This window comes from Octopus bimaculoides, chromosome 21, assembly GCF_001194135.2.
Source record: "Octopus bimaculoides isolate UCB-OBI-ISO-001 chromosome 21, ASM119413v2, whole genome shotgun sequence".
Classification (NCBI taxonomy): Eukaryota; Metazoa; Mollusca; class Cephalopoda; order Octopoda; family Octopodidae; genus Octopus; species Octopus bimaculoides.
This window is the reverse complement of record NC_069001.1, coordinates 20837913-20860985: the sequence shown is the minus strand read 5'-3', so window position 1 is coordinate 20860985 and position 23073 is coordinate 20837913. Positions and strand designations below refer to the sequence as shown.

General features: G+C 36.6%; 1 protein-coding gene across 1 annotated transcript in view; it reads right to left on the bottom strand.

Annotated features, from left to right (window-relative positions):
• LOC106869944 (annexin A7) overlaps window positions 1–23073 on the bottom strand; it is a 161780-nt gene that overhangs the window by 41128 nt on the left and 97579 nt on the right. Inside the window, exons 7-11 of the mRNA XM_052975313.1 lie at window positions 14985–15335; window positions 11737–11759; window positions 5904–6042; window positions 3630–3724; window positions 2855–2968 (exon numbers count right to left, since the gene is read on the bottom strand). Of these exons, the coding sequence (XP_052831273.1) occupies window positions 2855–2968; window positions 3630–3724; window positions 5904–6042; window positions 11737–11759; window positions 14985–15335 (722 nt within the window). The remainder of the gene's footprint in view (window positions 1–2854; window positions 2969–3629; window positions 3725–5903; window positions 6043–11736; window positions 11760–14984; window positions 15336–23073) is intronic.

Sequence of the window (23073 nt, the reverse complement as noted above, 5' to 3'; positions counted from 1 at the left end):
TATATATATATATATATATATATATATATGTATGTCCATATATAGATACATACATACATTTTTAAATAAGGAATCCAAACAAGAAAAAACAATAATGCGAGGATGTGGTACAAGTACTGTATTATCAGATGCTCAGGAAAGGAAGGAAAGAGGATTTAACACTTCAAGCCAAGCTCTTCGTCAGATATAGAGGAAAGTCCAAAGGAAGAGAAGATGATACACATGTGGTTACATTATATATAATATATATATATATATTAAATGTGTGCATGTGTCTATATATATATATATGTATATATATATTAAATGTGTGCATGTGTCTATATATATAAACTGTATTTCCTGGCATACAAGCCACACTTTTTTCTAAAAAGTTCCACTCAAAAGTCCCCCTGCACCAACAGTTGATCCCACTACATGTTACTCAATGCTGTAGTACTTGAGATATGGAACAGAAGGGAAGAGTAAAGCCTGCACAAAGAATTGTTTATAATGATGATAGAAGAATCTGTGCATTCCTCAATTGAACTGCTTGATTGCCTACAAGCAAAGATGCAAGATGATAGGGCCTAAAGGATGCTCATAAGGCTGTTTGGAGGTACCTTCACTTGCTTTATCACAAAACTGTCAAAGAATTTTTGCTGAAATTTTTGTTTGGGGTGGGTGAGTCCAGCTTGTTAACACTAGCATTCATAATCACTCAGTGCATTAAGAAAACAAATGTAGCTAAGGACCAGCTTAGAAACAGAAACATCACAGTAATAAGAAATCTAACCCTAGATATTCTTAAATCTTCAAGTATAACTTACCTACGTTAAAAGGAAATTATAAACAAAAGTGAGAAAGATTGCTTTTATCAATGGCATAGACAAAGTTCAATCTTAAAGAAAATTCTAACTTAAAATATGTAAAATATATAGCCATGTTTGCTGTCAGAGATGCTTTGGATATTCATTGACATTAAGATAAAGGGTGTCTGGAAAGTCACTGTGCAGTTATGTTTTTCTTAGCAAATATAATTTTTCTAATCAAATATAACAGTACAGTGGCTTCCAGAATAGAGCAAGCAGAAGATTACTATATCACAATAGCTATAAGAAAAGAAGACTGAAGCAAAGATTATACTCATTTTGTTTTTTATATCAATGTTGCAGATACTGTAAAAGGAATGTCAATAATTTTTAACTCAAACATTTCACTGATGTCAACACATCATATAATCAGATTGTGAATGAATTAATGATAGATTTGCTAAACAACCACTCAAACTGCTAGAAATAGTAGGCAAATCTCTCACAAATCACACCCCTTTGTGAAAATATATATTGACCAAAGTAGTCTTAGATATACAAAAAGATAAACTGGTCACAAATGGAAAGCCATTGATCATGAATCTGCTTGATCAAGCTAACGTATGGTTAATCAATAACATTACTTTGTGAATAACTCATTTTGAATGATATTTTTCAAATATTAACTTAGTAAAACATCTTTAAAATATGGCAAGTTGGAGAAACAGTAGCATGATGGACAAAATGCATTCCAGGAATTATTTATATATTTTTTTGTTGAGAGACTTAGGGCAGGATTAACTTTACATTTAATCTTTGCAGGGTTATACAAAAGTCAATTAAATTGACTATGTCTCTCTTCTCAATACGTTTATGACTTTATGTGGAGCACAATGGCCCAGTGGTTAGGGCAGCGGACTCGCGTTCATAAGATCACGGTTTCAATTCCCAGACCGGGCATTGTGAGTGTTTACTGAGCAAAAACACCTTACGTTTCACGAGGCTCTCTTTCTTCCTGTTTCTGTTGTACCTGTACTTCAAAGGGCCAGGCTTGTCACACTCTGTATCACGCTGAATCTCTCCGAGAACTACATTAAGGGTACACGTGTCTGTGGAGTGCTCAGCTACTTGCATGTTAATTTCCCAAGCAGGCTGTTCCATTCATTGGATCAACTGGACCCCTCGTTGTCATAACCAACAGAGTGTCATGACAATGACTTTATGGAAAAGGAATCAATATATTTTTCATCCTTTAACCTTTCTGCAAAAGATTTCTCACATTTCAACGGAAGTAAAAAAAAAAAAAATGAAATTATATGATTATCTGATTGCTTCTCAGTTTTTCAAATAATTTCAATTTAGATTGGAATTTTAAGATTTATATCAAAGAGGATCATAAAAAAGCCAAACTTGCTATCTTCAATTTTCATGCTATCCTGACTTTTGATCATTAATATTAGGTAATGACCAAAAGAGTTTAATCACAATTAATAGTGACCAAAAGGAGGTTCCTCTGATGGAGCATTGGAGTAACATTACTTGACAAGATGCATAGCTCAACGATCAGAGGTCAAGCTGCTACTTTTCCACATCAAGAGGTCACAGTTCTGGAACTGCTGACATTTGATTAGAATGTCTTAAAAAAGAATTGTGAGACAAACTCTTAAAACCAAGTCAACCTGCAAGAGATCTAGGGATAGATCAAGAACAAGATGGTTGGATAACATCCATAATCTCAGTTGCTCACATTTGGGAACCCAGCCAGAAAGTGTGATAACTGTTGCATCTGATAGGATCTTATAGAGAGGGTGCCTGAGGACTCTAGTCCCACAACCTGCCCAGGACAGAGAAGATAGATAGGTGGATACAAAACAATTGTAAATTTTTGTTTCAATGAATAAAATAATTTCTATCTGCTTATTGATTTGGAGAAGGAGAAATGTGAAAAATATCAGAAAACAGAACCAGTAAGAGTTCTTTTTTTATTTCCTACATCATGCAAAACTAGATATTCACCATTAAAAACAAAATGTATGATATTTGCACTTTTCTTCATAGCTTACCGAAATAGATTCATGTAAGGACCAGGCGTCAAAATATGCCGGAGTTTTGAACATGGCTAAGACAACATTCTCAAAATTCCCACTTAATTCAGATTTCAGATCCTTTATCAAATCCTTGAAAAAAAAAAAGAAAAAAAGATACATGATTTAATTCTTTCAGTCTAAATGTAGCAATTGAAAAGGAATACTTTTGAAGTAAATTGTCAATGCAACAAGCAGAGGAATTTCTGTCCTTTACCTTTCCTTTAAGTATGAATTTAATGAAACACCTTTCAATTACTTCAGAAAAGAATCTAAGCATATCAATGAAATGTCTTGCTTTTGATACAAACATAAAACTGTTGTCAGCCCCATTGGAGTTGTATCAGAGCCTGCAGAAGATAACTGTGCATGGGATTTATGCACCACTGAAAGAATTGAAAGCAATTTGATTTATGGGCTGCTGAAGACATCTCTATATAACAGTGGTTCTCAACCCTTGTTTCCTGTTTAACTCAGGTGGACCCTCATAGTGATTCAATGTTTAAAAGATCCTTTTATATTTTTATAATTAAATATTATTAGGAATTGTATCAAAAAAAATTGTTAAAATATTTTGTGTATTGTAGAAGTATAACCAATTTATTGCAGATAAATTTTAACAACAAAATCTTATATGGACTCTAGTTGAGAACCATGAGTGTATAGACTTAGGTCAAAATAAAGAGAAAGGCTTATAAGAATTAGTGAAGATTTAAGAGGAGACTAAAGCTTAAAGATCACTAAAAGTTGTTACCTTTCCATACATTGTCTTGAACATCTGGGCAATTTGCTGCCTTTGATTATTAGTTCTTTTACTTATGATAAAAATTATTGCTGACTCATCAGTCCCTGAAATAAAGAATAATATCATGTGTAATCTCATAAATAACAACATTATCATCAGTAACATCACAATCTTCAGTAACATTGTCATCAAGATGATTATCTTGGCAACTCTAATTCAAAAACCTTTTCAGTTTGATTGTGTATGTGTGCGTGCATGCATATACAGGCATGGCTGTGTGGTTGAGAAGGTAGCTTTGCAACAACATGGTTTCAAGTTCAGTTCCCCAACAACAAAACACCTTGGGCAAGTGATGAAAACTGTGTGGAAGTCTGTCATACACACAAACACACATATATATATATAGTCCACAGATAAGATCTAGAGATTCTCAGCATAGAAGACACTTAATAGTGCTCAAAAGATTCAAACTTAGACTCTTTACAGGAGATTGATTCCACAAAGAAAAGAAAGGTTATAAGAGGGATTGAGTTGAGCAGATATAGAGGCAATCATGTACATAAACAAATTAGATACATTAAAAATATTAATATTAAAAATGGTTTGGGTACAAAATACAAAGTATGTATATACACACAAAATGAGAGACAGCAAAAGGTGGAAACTTTCAGATGATGCATTTTTAAGCATAAATATATAGATATTTACATTAATAGGTCCAACTTACACAGAGTACAAATGACAAAGAAAATTAAAGGGGTGGAAGAAAGGTGGTATAAGTCCAACAGCTGTTTCTGGGGGCTCAGAGATCCATAATTATGTTGGTAGATGTGGTTCATCACAATATGTGGCCATAATGGATACAATCAGTATTGGATAAGATGAGTCTTTATCATCAGGGTAGAGAAGATCTTACATTTCAGATGTTAATGCAGAGAATTTCAAAGATGGTATGATTAAATTTGGAGAGCTAGCTGTATTAGAGAGGGGAGTTAGGAATGTCGGTGGGGTTATGAGAAATATTAAGAAAGGGAATGGTGAGAGGAGAAAAAATAGTTCAGGAAGAGTGAGTGGTTAATATTGTGGGTATGAAGGGAGGTGGCAATAGAGGTAGAGAATTGGGAGATGAATAGGAGATGTAGGATAGATAGTATTTGAATGGTAGTGAGTTGTGTTGGATTTGTGTCTAGGTGTCACAGTTTAGGGATAATAGCTATTATACCTAAACTTTGACACATTGTGATGAACTACATATACCAACATTATTATGGTTATTATCATCATATGTATGAATGTGTTTATATTTGTCCTCCCACACCACCTGACATCTGGTGTTGGCCTGTTTATGCCCCCATAACTTAGTGGTTTACAAAAAAGATCAATAAAATAAGTACTAAACTTTAAAAAAGAAGTACTGGGGTTGATTTGTTTGATTAGACTCTTCAAGATAGTGCCCCAATATGTGAAGGGGTGTGTGGAGAAAGGGATACACATACAAAATTTTGTCATTTGTACCTCTTGTTACACCCATACAATTATATTCCCTATTTCCCACGAAACATGCCAAACTTACAAAAAGTTAACTTATGAAACTCCTTAACACGTTTATGCCTGTCTGCTCATTGTCACTCTGTTCTTACATGTCCTCAGTACTATCTAAACTCTTTAACTGAAAAATCTTCCTTCACATATGGATAGTTATACCTGAAATGTTAGATCTTTTTTCTCCTAACAACATGAAAATTCATACAAACTCATGAACTTTATTGTATAACATTTGCTGACACCAGTTTCTTGGATTCTCTGTTTTTTTACATATTGATACATAACCATGTGGTCTGGTGTTTTGATTTCATTGCAGAGTTTCTAACAAAAATGGAACTTATAACAATTGTTAAAACTACTGCTCACATTCTCATAGCTAATGACAGATCACAAGGCATTCCATAGATGTTGGATATCATACAACAATAAATTCAAGAAGTTTCTGAGAGTCTGACAAGCCACTTAGAATCATTAACCTTGCGACAGTTGTCGTACCATTCACTGAGTCTTTGCTCTTGCAGAACTTTTGAGACTTTTGGCATCTAATGAATCATTGATAATTTGAACCCCAAGCAACTTCTCAAATCCCAGCTACTGAAGATCTTTCAGCTGCAGAAAGCAGTTGAATCTGTCAGAACTACATTGGATTAAAAGCATGAAGTGTTATTACAGATGGTTCTAGCAAATTAAAAGTATTAATGAAGTAAATAGTGTTAAAAATTTCTGGGTTCTACACACCAAATCCTTTCATAGCCTTTCGCAACACTTTAGCATCTTCCTCTGCAGAAAAAGGGTTGGCTGGTACCACTGTTGGGCGGAATACTTGGTGACCTCCATACATCGCCATTTTCCTCATATCATCAGTCACAGGTTTTGGCTACAAAGTAAATGAGACTAGACTGTAACAGCAGATCATTTGACAAAAAATAGATAATTCATTGAGAAAATTTTAAATATGAAGGATGATGCAGAATGGATAATAAAAAAAAAATATAGATAAAGTATCAGTAATATGGCACTCCATCTCTTACAATGATGAGAGTTCCAGTTGATCTGATCAACAGAACAGTCTGCTCGTGCAAGAGGCTGAGCACTCCACAGACACGTGTACAGGAAAATTCAGCATGACACAGAATGTGACAAGGTTGGACCTTTCAAATACAGGTAGTACACATTTTTCCAGCTGAGTGAACTGGGGCAACATGAAATATGCCATTGAGAATTGAACTCATGACCTTATGATTGTAAACCAAATACTCTAACTATTAAGCCATGCACCTTCACTTATTAGTAATATATCACATTCACAAAACAAATATAATAATATAGTTCCATTCAAAGAGTGGAATGACTTTTATGCAGTGAAGAAGATAAATCTAATGCTTTAAGCAGAACCAGTTGTGAGAGGAAGAGCAATGTTTGCTAATATCAGTGGACTGAGTAGCAAAAGTGAGAAACAAATCTATATCGCAGTAAGACCCATATTTTTTTGTCAAACTTTCTGTTTGTCCATCCATCATACATTATCCTCAGATTGAGATGATTTTGAATATCTTATATAGCAAATCAAGATGAAAAAAACAAAAAACAAAAAAAGCTAGTGAAATTATTCAATTTATTCACTGAATTCATATATAAGCAACATAAAGAAAAATAAAGTTTGTGTTTCAGCCTTGATCAAAGCTTATTTTAACCTTGCACACAATTACAAAGAGAAAAGCCATGAATATTTCACTCTCAGTGATGAAAGGAAAAGATAAAGATGAAGAGACCAAAAGAATGAGAACGGTAATATAAATAGACAGATTTATAAAACTTTTAATCAGTGACACAATTCTGTTGTAAACTCATTTGAATTTGATTTATTGAATACAACTCCTTCAACCATTTGAAACTACCTATTTTGGAAGTGGTTAAATTAGTTTACAAAACTTTTAGTCCATGAAAAGTAAATTTGGTTGTTTATAAGTAAATATATTATTTTTCACTAAAACACTTGTTAATATACAACAATTGTGAAAACATTCCACACCTGCTATCTCTGAAGAGCACATGGTATTACTTAACTATGCTGTTATCTGACAAGTGGTTTTAATGCCCAGTATGAAACCAATTGGTAAGATTGGCAGTTATGGATCTATAGTACTGTATCCCCTCCTCCTGCCATATTATATATATATATATATATATATATATATATATATATCCATCCTTCTCTAATTCCTTTATTCTCTCCCTCCCGCTTTCATCGTTTTCTATCTATCTCTCTCTCTCACCCTCTTTCTCTTTTTCTCTCTCTCATTGCTCACACATGACCATCATCCATCTTTCCTTTCCTCATGTGACCATCTTTCTTTTCCTGCATGGACGTTCAAATGACTGGGCGTTTTTGTTTCTCTCTCTTCTCTCTTTTATCTTTTCAAAGAAAATATTTCTCCCAGCATTCACTATTTTCCTCTAATTCTGGTCTAACAACCCTCTGTGTTTGTTTTTGTTCAGTTTCCTTGTATGTCTCCACTGTCCTGTTTCTGTTCCCAACTTTGACCCTCCATAAATTCTAAATTTTATTTTAGAATTTATAGGAGCAACTGTCTTTGAAGACTCATATTGTCATTCAATGCTAGACAGCCGAAAACTGATGAAAGGTCATTTATCTGTGTTTACTTGCCCTGTTTTCCATTTTTTCTCTCATTGTTTATGCATTTCATGTTGTTTACACAGTTGGTAATGTCCTGTACCCATATATATATATATATATATATATATACACACACACATATATATACATATATATATTTATTATATATACACAAACATCTATGTGTGTGTGTGTATATATATATATATATATATATATATATATATACACACACATATATACAGGGTGTGATGAATAAACTGTCATCTAAATTACACAAAAATGAAATTAACACTAACATCTCATTCTAACAGATATATTTACCAAAATTACATAAAAATATCTTGAAATACTAAAGAGTAAATTTATTCAATAAAATCGCTATTTGCTTCAACCACAGCCTCCAAACGACTTTGCAATCTCCTGCAACTCTTCTATACAGTCTCCTTGTTTAAGTTGGCGAATGCTGCCACAATCCTTGCCTGCAGCTCATCTTTGGTGTTACAAGGAGTTTTGTTGGTCTCTCGCTCAACTGCACCCCATACATAATAATCAAGGGGTTTGCAGTCCAGGGAGTTAGGTGGCCAGATGTTAGGGGTTAGGTGTAGAAATTGTCTGACAGACATGACTAGGTTCTTCTGCTTGTGTGGCATGGTGCAGTCTTGTTGCCAGACATCGGGTCTTACAGCAGCCACCCTCTTGACCCAAGGCAGCACTACCTCCTCAAGGCACTTGATGTAGGCCGCCATCTGAGGCTGTTTGGGAAGATGAATGGAGGCATAACACCGCCAACACTAGTGATTACTCCAAACATCATAATGTTGACTGGATGTTTGATTTTTACCACTCTCGGTACATGTCCTCAGACTGATACCCAAACACTCTGAAATGTTCGTATTTGAGCTTCTAACATGTATGCCAAGCAGAACAGCATGTCATTTCCAAATTTCTGGCAGAGTGAATTGCATCATGGTGCTATTTTTCTCACAGACGGTGCCCAACTGACCCTACTTACTTGTGTAGCCAACAAAATCAAGAACAATGTGCTTGTGCGAAATTAAAAATACAAAATGGCAACAATTTACCCATTGCACCCTGTATATTGACGTGTGTGTGTGTATGCATCCATCCTCTTCACCCACTATTCCTGACAGGGTCATGGGGGTTGATTCCTCAGATACCTCCTCTATAGGGTCCTATCAGAAGCAACTATCATTAGATTTCCAGCTGGATTCCCAAGTATGTCCAGGTGAGACTATGGATACTATCCAAGCATCTCACTTCCGGTTTCCTCAATAGGCCTCCTGCCACATGGCTCAGCTTGTAGAATCCATCTTGTGATTCTTTCCTGTGGAATTCTAATCATGTCTGTAGCACCAGAGCTATGATCATTCAGAGACAAAGTGGTTCAATCTGAAGAGACTCCCTGATCTTCAAGCTACACTCTCTGCTGTGTAATGTTACTCCAGTGATCCTTTCAAGGAACCCCATTTTGGCCACTTGTATTTGTAATTATACTCTTTTGGTTATTACCTAATATTCATGATCATAGGTGTGGATAGTCTTGGAAACCAAATTGAAGATAACAAGCTTGGCATTTTTTGTACCAGCTTCTCCTTTTATGTTTCCCATCACTCAAGCATACACCCCGAGATACTTGTCACCTCTCCTTTTTGCAGTTTTTAGGAACTGCATTGATATGTGTTATGGGTATCACAAATGGTGGGTTTAGGAGCGATCGGTTGATACATCCAGATGACATGGTGCTACTTCACTCATCAGAAGCTCTTACTTCACCTGAAACACATCTCTCAAAAGATCACCTCAAAAGAAGTATCATCAGGCTACAAACTGCTCTGAGTTGGCAAGGTGAATGACAAGAAGCTGGTGTTGGTTTCGTGATCAGAACAATTTTGTAGAATGTCTGGAGTGTCCACATAGTATAACTGATTGCATAATGAAGCTTCACTTCTTTCTTTCATGCAGATGTTATGTGACATTCTTGTCAATTTATGCTTCAACTCTCCAAGCTAATGAAGAAGCTATCATGACTTTGTAGGAAAATCTTTGTACTGAAACTACATTTACACTGGTTGATGAAAAACTGATCATTCTTGGTGATTTCAATACATGAGTTGGTAAAGACTTTGAGGCATGGGATGTACTTGGTCACCATGGCATCAGTAAAGTGAATGCTAATGGTTTGAAGCTACTTGAACTTAATTCAGAACTCAACTTCATCATCTGCAACACATTCTTTCATCAAAAGTTCAAGCACATGAACTCACCCAAGATCTAAGAAGAGGCAGATGATTGATTTTATTGTCATCTATAAATATGATCTTAGAGATATATGTAACATGTGTGATGCAAAGCACAGAATGCAGCACAGATCACAGGATGGTGCAATGAAAATTTAAAATATGAATCTGTAAAAAGATTCATGAGTTGGGTGAAGATGCCAAATCAGATTGATGTTACAAAACTGAAACTGCCAGATGTACACGAGACCTTAAGCAAACAACTTGATAGTCTTGACTGATGAAACATTGGAGAATTAAAAAATTCAAATGTACTTAGGAATCACTGTACTTGGTTTTAGAATGAAAAAACATAAGGACTGGTTTGATAATAATGATACTAATATCAGCCAGCAATTGAAAATGGAACAAGCTCTTCATGAAAAGATTCTAAGCCAGTGCCCTTCAGTACAGACTATTATGGAGAAAACTTTTAAGGAATACAGAGCAATGCTACAATGGGAACTAAGAAGTAAGAATGAGTGATGGTTAAAGGTCACTTCAGAGATTTAAAAAACCTGTGATGCAAACGATTTGAAGCTGCTTTATGATCTTCTACACAAAGTGTTCAGTCCACCAACTTCTATTGTAGTTCCTCTGAAGATCAAGGTCAACAATACTATCATCAGAGAACCAGTAAAAATCCTGCAGCACTGGCAAGAATGCTTCACTGAATTATTTGACAACCAACAATAGTCAATGATAACATTAAAGAGAGTTTTCCCCAATGTGATATAATATTTGCAATGGATCAACTGCCATTTTATGATGATAGTCTCTATCTCAAACAGATAGATACTGGCTGAGATGGTTTTCCTGTTGAACTGCTAAAGGCTAGATGCAGTATTTAACCCAATTACCAAGAGCTGGACAAGACTGCCTAAAAGGCAATCTGAAAAAAACTGCAGATGAATGTAAAGAACTGGGAAGAACTGGCTTTGTAAAGAGCTGAGAGGAGGAAGTGTATAAGGCGAATAGAATCACCTTGAGCACGAAAGCCTATACTGAAGGCTTCAACAGGACTGTCATTAGGATCTCAATGAGAACATAAGATGCTGGAAGTGTGAAACATGTGGCCATGTACTGCTTTGCAGATCTAAATGTACATATGTATGAATGTATATATGTATGCATGTATCATCATCATCAGCAGCAGCAACAGCAGCCTCTACATTTAATGTCTCCTTTTCCATGCTTGCATGGGTCAGATGGAATTTGCTGAGGTGGAGCCAGATACTTTTCCTATTACCAACTCTGTTTCCAAGTAAGGTAACATTTCCTTATAGCTAGACATACTGTGCATGCATGCATGCATTATGTATGTATGTGTGGGAGTGTCCCCTTGTTATGACATTGCATGATAGTTGTGAACATACTTCATTTGTTTCCAGTCTTCTATGAAAAACTTGTCTGGCCTTCAGGAAACATTACCTTAATTGGAAACAAGTGAGGTTTGGTGACAGGAAGGGTATCCAATTGTAAAAAATCTGCCTCAATGAATTGTGAGCATGTAACAATGGATATTAAAATGATGATGAAATCTTGTACTCAGCTATTTGATATCATTAATTTAGCTAGCTGTAGTTGTCCATAAATATATATCAACCAAAAATGAAACATTAATAAAACTTACTGTGTTTGCACCAGGAACTGGACCTGAAATGCCAAAATAGACAGAAAATAATGAAAGTTACACTTGTATTACACTAAAATTTTTAAAGACTTAATTTATTATTTACAATAAAATTGGTCATAGCAGATGATTTTTATACAATAAATGGAAATTTGGTCCATGTGTGTGAGAGTGTGAATGTGTGTACGAGTTTGTATGAATGTGTATGCATGTATGCGCTATGCCTTAAAGGTAAGCTGTATTCTAGTATAACTCTTTAGCTTTCAGATTTTTCTGTCAAGTGTAATATTTATTGATTTACATCGTTTTAAATGAATCAAGTATTATCTTGTAGCTTTGAGATTTTGATAGTGCGATTGTTATTTTTAGAATAACATTGTAGGGTAGGTGTGATAAGCCAGTTCTGGCTGGATTGAACATTCAACAAGAAGAACATTTGGGCTGGATATGGCTGGTTTAAATGCTAAAGTTTATATGTAGAAAGTGTAATGTTGTTCATGAATAGTAAAAATATAAGGGTTTTGAGTGCTTTACTTTAGACACAGAGGACCTGCATTTACTTTCACTGTGCCTAACTCTTGCCAAGACACTTAGCTTAATTATTTTTTAAGGAGCTGGGATAAAACTGATAGGATGATATGGAGTATACTGCTGGTATGTATTTGATCAATGCCAGTTAAGATTTGAAGCAAAGCAGCAAAGAACAGCAGTAGTTTTACTGATGTCAGGCACTACATTACTGTAATTAGAAAATGAAAATGTCTTATTACCTCCGCCATTGGCGTTGGTTTGTTTGTCTGTTTGTCTGTGTGCAAAATAACTCAAAAAGTTGCAAACGATACTTGATGAGATTTGCAGGAAAAGTTGATAATGACACAAGGAACAGATGATGAAATTTTGGTAATGATTCGGGAATTTTTATGGGTTCTTGAAGGATTTTTCATTTGTTATATTTACTTTACATGAAGTATTACAATGTTATGGTCTTCAATTATCTCCCTTGAAAACACATTCATCGTTTCCACGTAACTTATGGTGGTGTTGCTGTTTCCAAAGTTTATTTTCGTTTCTCTATTAGTAATTTTACTCATGTATCTAAAAATGAGCTGCTTGGCAGAGGTCTGCACTCTGCAAGTGCTTTTCTAGTTTTTCCAATGTTATAGTTTTGAATTACCTTACAGCTTCATTAGAAATTTTTACTTCATACTTCAGTGCTTAGTCCTTTAGCATTTAAACAGGCCATATCTGGCCCAAATATTCTACTTGTTTTATGTTCAAACTGGTCATATCCAGCCTTTCACACCTTTCACACCAACTCTACATTCTCAAAATTAACAGTTATCTCATCAAAATCTCAAAGCTTCAAGATAATGCAAGATTAATTCCAAACATGTGAATAAATAATTACTTTTGGCAGAATAATGTGAACACTAAGGGGTTAAAGATGTGTTAAAACAAACATAATTGACAGTTTGATAACTGATTGATCTAAAATACTATGTATATCATATTAAACCAACTTTAAATAAGCCTCAAATGTGTGTAAAAATAGAATGCAACTAATTAAGTTTGTAGGAAACTAGCAACATATTTACATTAATTCATACCCAACATATATATTTCATTTTATTAAATATATAAATTCAAGTTATGGTTTACTACCTTTTCTGTAGAGATTGGGCAAAGAACAGTTTTATTCAACACAGAATATTTATTAAATTTTGTTGTATAAACAACACAGAGATTAAATTTTAATTATGAGGTAATATAAAATATTTAAGCAATATATTTTATACATTTTTTTTACAAATACTAAGTTTGTAAATATTTTGATAGATTTTGTTGAAATTAAATGTTACAATACTTTTCAATTAATCTTCAAATGATTGTTATGATTCCATAAAGTATTATATTCTTCAGTTCCATATTCTAGAGATGAGGAATTATGTACATTATTTACATTATTTACATTTGACAGATATTAGTCCTCATCTTGTTTGTTAACACAACGTTTCGGCTGATATACCCTCCAGCCTTCATCAGGTGTCTTGGGGAAATCTTGAACCTGGGTTCTCATTCCTAAGGGAATGGCATAGTGGTTAAGAGTGCAGACTACTGACCCCAAGATTCTGAGTTCAATTCCCGGCAGTGACCTGAATAATAATAATAATAATAATAATAATAATATCGAAAAATACCTTAGGGATGAGAACCCAGGTTCGAAATTTCCCCAAGACACCTGATGAAGGCTGGAAGGTATATCAGCTGAAACGTTGCGTTAACAACAAACAAGATGAGGACAAATATCTGTCAAATGTAAATAATGTAAATAATGATTATATTCTTTGTTCAATAAATAGTTTTGTCCTCTGCTATGTTTGATTTCTAAAAGATTCCAAACAAACTTCAAATACTTCCTTAAATACAACAGCAAAAACTAATGAAAGGTTGCAAATGACAGATTACAGAATAATAACAAACTTAGCAGTGAAAGAAACCTGAAGTTAGGCAAAAAAAATGAAAAGATATTCAAGCTAAAGGCAATATATAGTTGTCTACTACTAATTCCTCTCAACAACATAGTATTTTCCCTTCCATATACACATCAACTAACCCTCTTTTAGTTGTCTGTAAACTACCTTTCTTCTCCTTCCCTGTCACGAAGTGTCTTATGGTTATCCTCTCTTCTGTTGGCTACATCTTTATTTCTTGCTTTGCTTGCCTTTCATCTTCATTCTCTTTAACTAGTCACTGTGGTTTAGTCTCTACTTCTACTGGTAGCATACATTTCACTTATTTCTATGACAAATATCTATAAGGTTTCATAATTCCAGTAGATATCTTAAATGCTAAAGGGCAGTGAAACAATGGTGGAGTGATGTAAATATCTCAGTTTCAAGCTTCATTACCATTTCATGTTCTGAATTTAGTCAGTGTAATCCTTACAAGGGTTGATGGAATTAAAACTTCTAAGACAATGGGATCAACACAATCAATTGCACATCTTCCCAGCTGTAAATTACTTAATGCTTTCTAAAAAAAAATATCTATTGAGTGTAAATATCTATTACTTTATTCTCATTTCAAATTCTCTGCGGTGACTTTACATTCATTCAAAAGTTGATGGTTTAACAGTAATATAATAGACTTAATTTAATTGAATATCCACTATATCTTCCTTACACTTTCTCTCTTTGTGTCTCTCTTACAAAAATAGATAAAAAGAAATCAATACATAAAAATCTTACCTCCTGGGTAGCCTTGTTGTGAAGACTGTGCTGGGTAACCTGGTTGTGAAGGCTGTGCTGGGTAGCCTGGTTGTGAAGGCTGTGCTGGGTAGCCTGGTTGGGAGGGCTGTGCTGGGTAGCCTGGTTGGGAGGGCTGTGCTGGGTAGCTTGGTTGGGAGGGCTGTGCTGGGTAGCTTGGTTGGGAGGGCTGTGCCGGGTAGCCTGGTTGTGAAGGCTGTGGAGGGTAACCTGGTTGGGAGGCCTGAGATGGATAGCCTGATTGTCCGTATGGTTGTGGAGGGAAGCTAGGCTGACCACCAGGTGGAACAACAAAACCAGCTGGGTAAGGGTTATCCTTACTTCCAGAAGAACCTAAAATAAGAAAAATAAATTGAAATAAAGTTAATTGATATCAAGTCTATATTGATAGAAATTAGCACAAAACAATGACTAAGTTACATTGTTGCCGTTCAAGGACAGAGCAATTAGGAAAAAAAGCTTCGTGTGGTATCTAAGAGATAGGACACAGGATATTTGACAAAGAGATAGAGAGGGGAGGGGAGTTGAGTTGACCTGAGAGGAGAGATAAGCAGCTAGCGAGTTCAGAAGAACCAGCACTGTCAAAGTAGTAGTAAAGTCAAAGAAGAAAACATTATCTAGTAGCAATTGTAATGTGTCAGTGAATCATTGCCAAACAGCCATGTAACAGAAATAACATCAAAAACATACAAGAATTAATCTGATGTGAGATTGCAGTCAGGGACTGATGACAACTGAAGTATTTTCTGGCAGTGTGGGAGAGGAATGCTCTCACACTGAATGCTGAGCATCCCTTGACAATGTGTGTGTCAACTTCTTCATCAGTATTCACAGATCTGGAGAGTGTGATGCCTAAGTGCATGAACTTGTCAACAACCGTCAGGGTTTCTCTTCGGCAGTGATAGTTGGTTCCACAATATGGCTTCCGCAGAGCAAGCTGGCACATAACCTATCTTTTCCATGCTAGCTTGAATTAGATGAACACACATCACTGAAGCATTGTCTTCAGTCAGATGTCATTTTCTTTTATAAACAAATTTGTTTTTCAAGTTAAAGATGTTTTGTCCATGAGGAATAGAAACAAACCCAACATTTATAGATAGCTCTGTAGTTTTTCAAGTAAAGCACAGAATGTAATAATATAATTCACTCAGGTACACACACACACACACATAGAAGTAAGCCTTTATACAATTCATGGATTAATGCCATACAAGATTTGTACAGAAATGCAGTCAGCATGAGTGTAGTGATGAATTTAGTGTGCAGGTAGGGGACTTGACCTTCAACCCTTTCCTGTTTATTATTGACCCCAAGCTATAAAAAGAACTAAAGACTGGTTGTGCATGGGAACTCCAGTAGGTTAATGACTTTGTTCTCAATAGCAGAATCTGTGAAAGAATGAGAGATGAAATTCCAGGTATGGAAGCAAACCCAGGTATTGAAAGGCCTTAAAGTAAACTAACTTGAGACTAAAGTAAATGATAAGTAAAAAAGAAAACAAAGCTCTAATGCAGTCAAGAACATGGCCATGCTCAGTACATAGAAAAGGGACAGAAATTTCATATAATGTACCTAATGTAAAAGTGGATGCATAAAAAGTGTAGTGGGATTGTGGACAGGCAGACGACAAAAGCAGCCTTTGTATGTTTCCAGGTATGCAAGAGCATTAAGGAGGAATGTACCTGGGAAATAGACTCTTTGTTCAGAAGGCTCCCTAGAAGCAGTCGAAAGCTTTTGTTACCAAGGTGACCTAATCAGTAGCAAGAGTAGGTGCTCTGAAAGTATAACTAGCAAGATAAGAAAGAGGTGAAGAAAATTCATGGAACTACTAACCTCTGCTACCACCAAAAAGCCTCTCCTTCAGTCTGAATAACAAATTGTATGTTGCATGTGTGTGAAGTGTAATGCTACATAGTGAGATGTAGGCCCTGAATACAGAGGATCTGTGAAGGCTAGAAAAAAAAAACAAAGTGAGCTTGCTTCACTGGAAGTCTAATATCAACATGCACAAATGATGCAGTGCAAATAACCTAATAGAGACAACTGCATTAGTATGGGCATGTGATGTGCAGATGACAACATCTGCATAAGACAATGTTGGATGCTCAATGTGGATGGTGCCTGTGGAAGAGGAAGACCTAAAAAGGCATGTAGTGAAGTGGTGAAAGTTGATCGTAAGATGCTGAACCTCACAAAAGAGAAGCCATGTGATCCATGCAACGCTGGAAAAAATCTGCTTTCTCTCTGGCAAGTATGGAAGAACAAATTCTAAGAAGAGGAGTGCTGGCAGTTGGGATAGTCTTGCTGCAATTTACCCACTGTTCTCCACAGTCTCCTTTCCAATCTCCCTTCTCCTCAGCCTTGCTACTCAGTATACTTGCACTGTTTTTGTCCTCTGCCCCCATCCCTATCTTTATGATGCTATCCTCCCTCCATTCTCTCTTTATTTCACTAGTCACCATGTACACCCCATTATCTCTAGGATGCCTTCAAAAAATTCTTTCTTTAACTGCTCTTGTTGCACACATACCCACTACTCCCCACACTTTTTCTGCACTGTCAGTCATCTCCTGTCTCCTACCTTCCCCAATAAATATATCATTGGTCACCCTATAACCCTCTCAATTTTACCCAATTTCTACTGATGTCCTCTACTCTTATCTCTTCCATATTTATAATTCCTCATAATTATTCACCTTGCCATTCATTCCTCATCTGTAACCATTTATCACTCTCTCCCACAGTCTGCAACCTCCACCAACCCACACTTCCAGTTCTACTGTCCCGGCTAGCCTCTCTCTTTACTGTAGCCCCCACTCCATATGATGTAAACTCCAGATTATGCAATCTTTGCTAAGAAGAAACCTTGTGTATCTTCCTGTCCAAGGATGAATTAATTAACAGACACACTGAGATTATTAGGTGTAACCACTGGTTTAGAAAATCTTTCAAGGAATACAGGAAAAATATTTAACACAAACCATTTAATTGGTGTATTAACAATGAATATTTTGTTCTTGTAACCTTCTGTAAACAGATATACATCTCTACCACAGTATTGTTATAAGGGTGTATGTTAATGTGTACATAAACCTATGTGTATTTATATATACTGTATTCTTTTTTAACTATATGATAATCTTTTATCTTTCATATTTTTCTTGCTTCAGTCATTATACTGTGGCCATACTGGGGCACTGCCTTGAAAATTTTTTTAGTCAAATGAGTCGATCCCAGTATTTAGTTTTTGTTAAGTCTGGTAATTATTCTACCAGCCTCTATTGCCAAACTGCTATGTTAGGAGGACATAAACACACCAACACCAGTTGTCAGGCAGTGGTGGTGGACAAACACATACACACATAGATATATGTATATGAAAGGCTTTGATCAGCCTTTGAAGGGCTTCTGGTAAAGTGATAATGAAACAATTGTATTATGCAATAGTACTGTGGCTCAATCCATTCCCATTTGTTAATATTTTTATATATACTTCATGGATATTCACAAATTTCTAGGTGTATTTTCAGTAATACAATTGGTTTTTTGCTGTAAAATGGTGTCTGATAGCTAATAGTCATAGACAGGCTTTCTAAAGTAAACTACAAGGTTAATACCCAAACTAAATTGATACACACACACACACTCTCTCTCTCTCTCTCACACAAGGTGCATTCCGGAAGTTTCTGGACTTTTTTTAGGAGAGGCAGTTGCAACTGCCCTAAATTACTGTAATTACAATAGCTCCAATAAGCTGACCTGCCAACTTTTGTTATTTCAGATTGAAGGAAATGGCTGTGACATCACTTTGAACTCACCCTACTAAAATAGTGCTTGTCACAGTTGACTAGTTTGCAGAATGCAGTTGACACATGAAAATAATTTGGAAGTTTGCTATGCCATAAAGTCTTGCATTAAACTGGGCAAGAATGCTACAGAAACTTATTCAATGATCCACACTGTTTCTGGATTAACTTGTAAGGGCCAAGCATCTGCTTTTCACTGGCACAAGAGTCCAAACAAAGCAAGTTCACTGGGAGGCTCATGATGAACTCCTTTTTCAACAACAAGGGCTTCATCTACATCCACTGTGTTCCCTCTAGTTAGATGGACAAAAGAGAGTACCCTATGGAGGTTTTGATGTAGTTTAGGGAGAGATTTCATTGCAGAGGGCCAGAGCACCTGCACTATTTCACAATTCTACCCTGTTAATAACTTGACAGAGACGAATATCAAAACTGTCTTTCACCTTTCCTACAGTCCAGATCTTGCTCCATGTGACAGCTGGTTGTTCCCCCAGCTGAAGGAGAAGACGAAGGAGGCTGTAACAAGGGTCTCAGACACATCTATTTTGGAGGACTTCCATGGGGCAGTGTGAATGCTACTGCCTATGTGTATGTATTTATATATACAGATAAATACATACACACACACATACATATATGTATAAATGTGTATATACACACACGCACACGCACACACACATATATATATATATATATATATATATATATATATATATATATATATATATATATATATATATATATATCTTTGAGAGATCTTTCTACATGCTTTCAAGCAAAATATATCTGTCTGCAAACGTAAATGATGCAGAGATAAACCTACTGCATGCTGTCTTTCATACAGACAGAAAAGAAAGAAGTCATGGGGGAATTACAATATACATTAGTGAAGCTGTTGCCCCTATACAATAGTTCTATTGTACCATTCAAACTTGATCTATGACACACTCATAGTACATATAAACAACTTGATGTGGTAATGTGCAGAGTATATCGTTTACCTCACACTTCAAATCATGAGAGTATCTTTGAAGAAAGCCTTAAAAATGACAAAATACAAACAAAACTAGATTATTATTTACATTATTTACATTTTTAAGGATTTTGTCCTCATCTTGTTTGTTGTTAACATGTTTCAGCTAATATACCCTCCAGCCTTCATCAGGTGCCTTAGGGAAGTTTCGAACCTGGGTTCTCATTCCTAAGGTATTTTTCGATGTTGTTATTATTATATAACTGCCCATGGGCATATGGTATAGTGGTTAAGAGTGCAGGCTACTAACCCCAAAATTCCGAGTTCGATTCCAGGCAGTGACCTGAATAATAATAATAATAACAACAACATTGAAAAATACTTTAGGAATGAGAACCCAGGTTTGAAATTTCCCCAAGACACCTGATGAAAGCTGGAGGGTATATCAGCCGAAACGTTGTGTTAACAACAAAGATGAGGACAAAATCAGTCAAAATGTAAATAATGTAAATCACCATCATCATCATCATCATCGTTTAACGTCCGCTTTCCATGCTGGCATGGGTTGGACAGTTTTGAGTGGGGACTGGTGAGCCAGATGGCTGCACCAGGCTCCAATCTGATGTAGCAGAGTTTCTACAGCTGGAAGCCCTTCCTAATGCCAACCACTCCGAGTGTAGTGGGTGCTTTTATGTGCCACTGGCATGAGGGCCAGTCAGATGGTACTGGCAAACAGCCACACTCAAATGGTGTTTTTACGTGTCACCTGCACAGGAACCAGTCCAGCGGCAATGGCAACGCCCTCGCATGAATGTTGTCTTCCATGTACCACTGGCACGAGTGCTAGTAAGGCAACACTGGTAATGATCACACTCAAATGGTGCTTTTTACATGCCACCGGCACGGGGGCCAGTCAGCGGCCCTGGCAACGATTATGCTCGGATGGTGCTCTTAGTGTTCCACCAGCACAAATGCCAGTCATACGGTGCTGTCATCGAATTTAATTTTGATTTTAATTGCCTCAACAGGCCTTCACAAGCAGAGTTTAGTGTCCAATGAAAGAAAGGTACGCCTAAGTGGGCTGGTAACACCACTGTCATAGGCCACAGGTTATGGTCTCACTTGGCTTGCCGGGTCTTATCCAGCACAGCATATTTCCAAAGGTCTCAGTCACTAGATATTGCCTCGGTGAGGCCTAATATTCAGAGGTTGTGCTTCACCACCTCATCCCAGGTCTTCCAAGGTCTACCTCTTCCACAGTTTCCTTCAACTGCTAGGGTGTGGCACTTTTTCCCGCAGCTATCTCATCCATTGTTGCGACATAACCATACCAGCGCAGTCGTCTCTCTTGCACACCACATCTGATGCTTCTTAGGTCCAACTTTTCTCTCAAGGCACTTATCCTCTGTCGAGTATGCACACTGACATTACACATACAGCAGAGCATATTGGCTTCATTCCTTGCAAGCATACGCATATCCTCAGCAGTCATGGCCCATGTTTCACTGCTATGTAGCATGGCTGTTCGTACACATGCGTCATACAATCTGCCTTTTACTCTGAGTGAGAGGCCCTTTGTCACCAGCAGAGGTAGGGGCTCTCTGAATAGCCCAGGCTATTCTTATTCTAGCTGCTACACTTTCACAGCACCCACACCAGCTACTAACTTGGTCACCTAGGTAACGGAAGCTAGCAACTACTTCTAGTTTTTCTCCCTGGAATGTGACAGAAGTTGTTCTCTGCATATTTGCAGTGTTTATTGCTCCTGGGCATCTGCCACATACAAAAACTATGTTCCCAGTTAGCCTTCCTTTGATATTGCTGCACCTCTTATATGTGTCCATAGCTTACACTGGGTACATCTTATAGAGTTTCTACCTATGCCTTTTCTACAGGTCGAGCAGGGCCATCTACCTGAAGGGGTTTGTGGTTTGTCTGCCTTTCTACTTATTAGGACTTTGGTTTTAGCTAGGTTGACTCTAAGGCCCTTCGATTCTAGTCCTTGCTTCCTCACCTGAAACTTCTCTAGTTCTGATAGTGACTCAGTAATTAAAGCAAGGTCATCGGCATAGAGGAGATCCCAGGAGCATCCTGTCTTGAATTCCTCTGTTATTGCTTGGAGGACTATGATAAATAGGAGGGGGCTGAGGACTGAACCTTGGTGGACCCCTACCTCTACCTGGGATTCTATACTGTACTCGTTGCCAACCCTCACCTTACTGACAGCGTCCCTGTACATGGCTCGCACAGCTCTCACTAACCATTCATCTATCCCTAGATTCCCCATTGACCACCGATAAGGGATCAGGGGATCCTGCCAAAGGCTTTTTCCAAATCAACAAAGGCCAGGTACAGAGGTTTATCTTTGGCTACGTATTTCTCCTGCATCTGTCTTACCAGAAATATAGCATCAGTGATGCTTTTCCCTGGCATGAACCCAAACTGCATCTCATCTAAACTGACTCTCTCCCTAATTAGTTGGGCTATGACCCTCTCCATGACCTTCATTACCTGATCCAACAACTTGATACCTCTGTAATTATTTGTATCTAAAGCGTCACCTTTACCTTTGTAGCAGTTGACTATGGTGCTGCTACACCAGTCGTTGGGTATGACTCCTTCGTGTATCACCTGGTTAACAATACAGGTGACTAGACTATAGCCGACACTGCCAGATATTTTGCGCATCTCTGCAGTGATTCCTTATGGGCCTGGGGCCTTCCCTGTCTTCATACTCTTAATTGCTTTATCTACCATGGTACTGTCAACTCGGATAGCAGACTCTCTTTCTCCCATTCATTTTCTTTATTGAGCAACCTTTCATAGTGGCGTCTCCAAACCTCTCTGTTTGCAGCCTCGTTTAGTGCAAGTGAACCATCATCCATGCGGACACATCTCTCTCTTACGACATCACGATTCTCTTACAACACGAAATACAGGAAATGGTACAGAGCATTGGCAAATTTTTTCTAATGAATCTAATGGTTTTAGTGTGTTTTTAAATGGCTTATAAACACCTTCCACACTGCAATTGTTTTTGTTTCAGTACATGATCTCAGATCAGCTCACTTGCTATGCAAGTACATCTCTGTAATATATATATATATATATATATATATATATATATACACACACACACATGTATTATATGTATATAATATACATACATACACACACACACACATATATATATATGTATATATATACATCCATATATACATATATACATATATATATATATATATACACACACACACATATATATATATATGTATGTATATATATATAT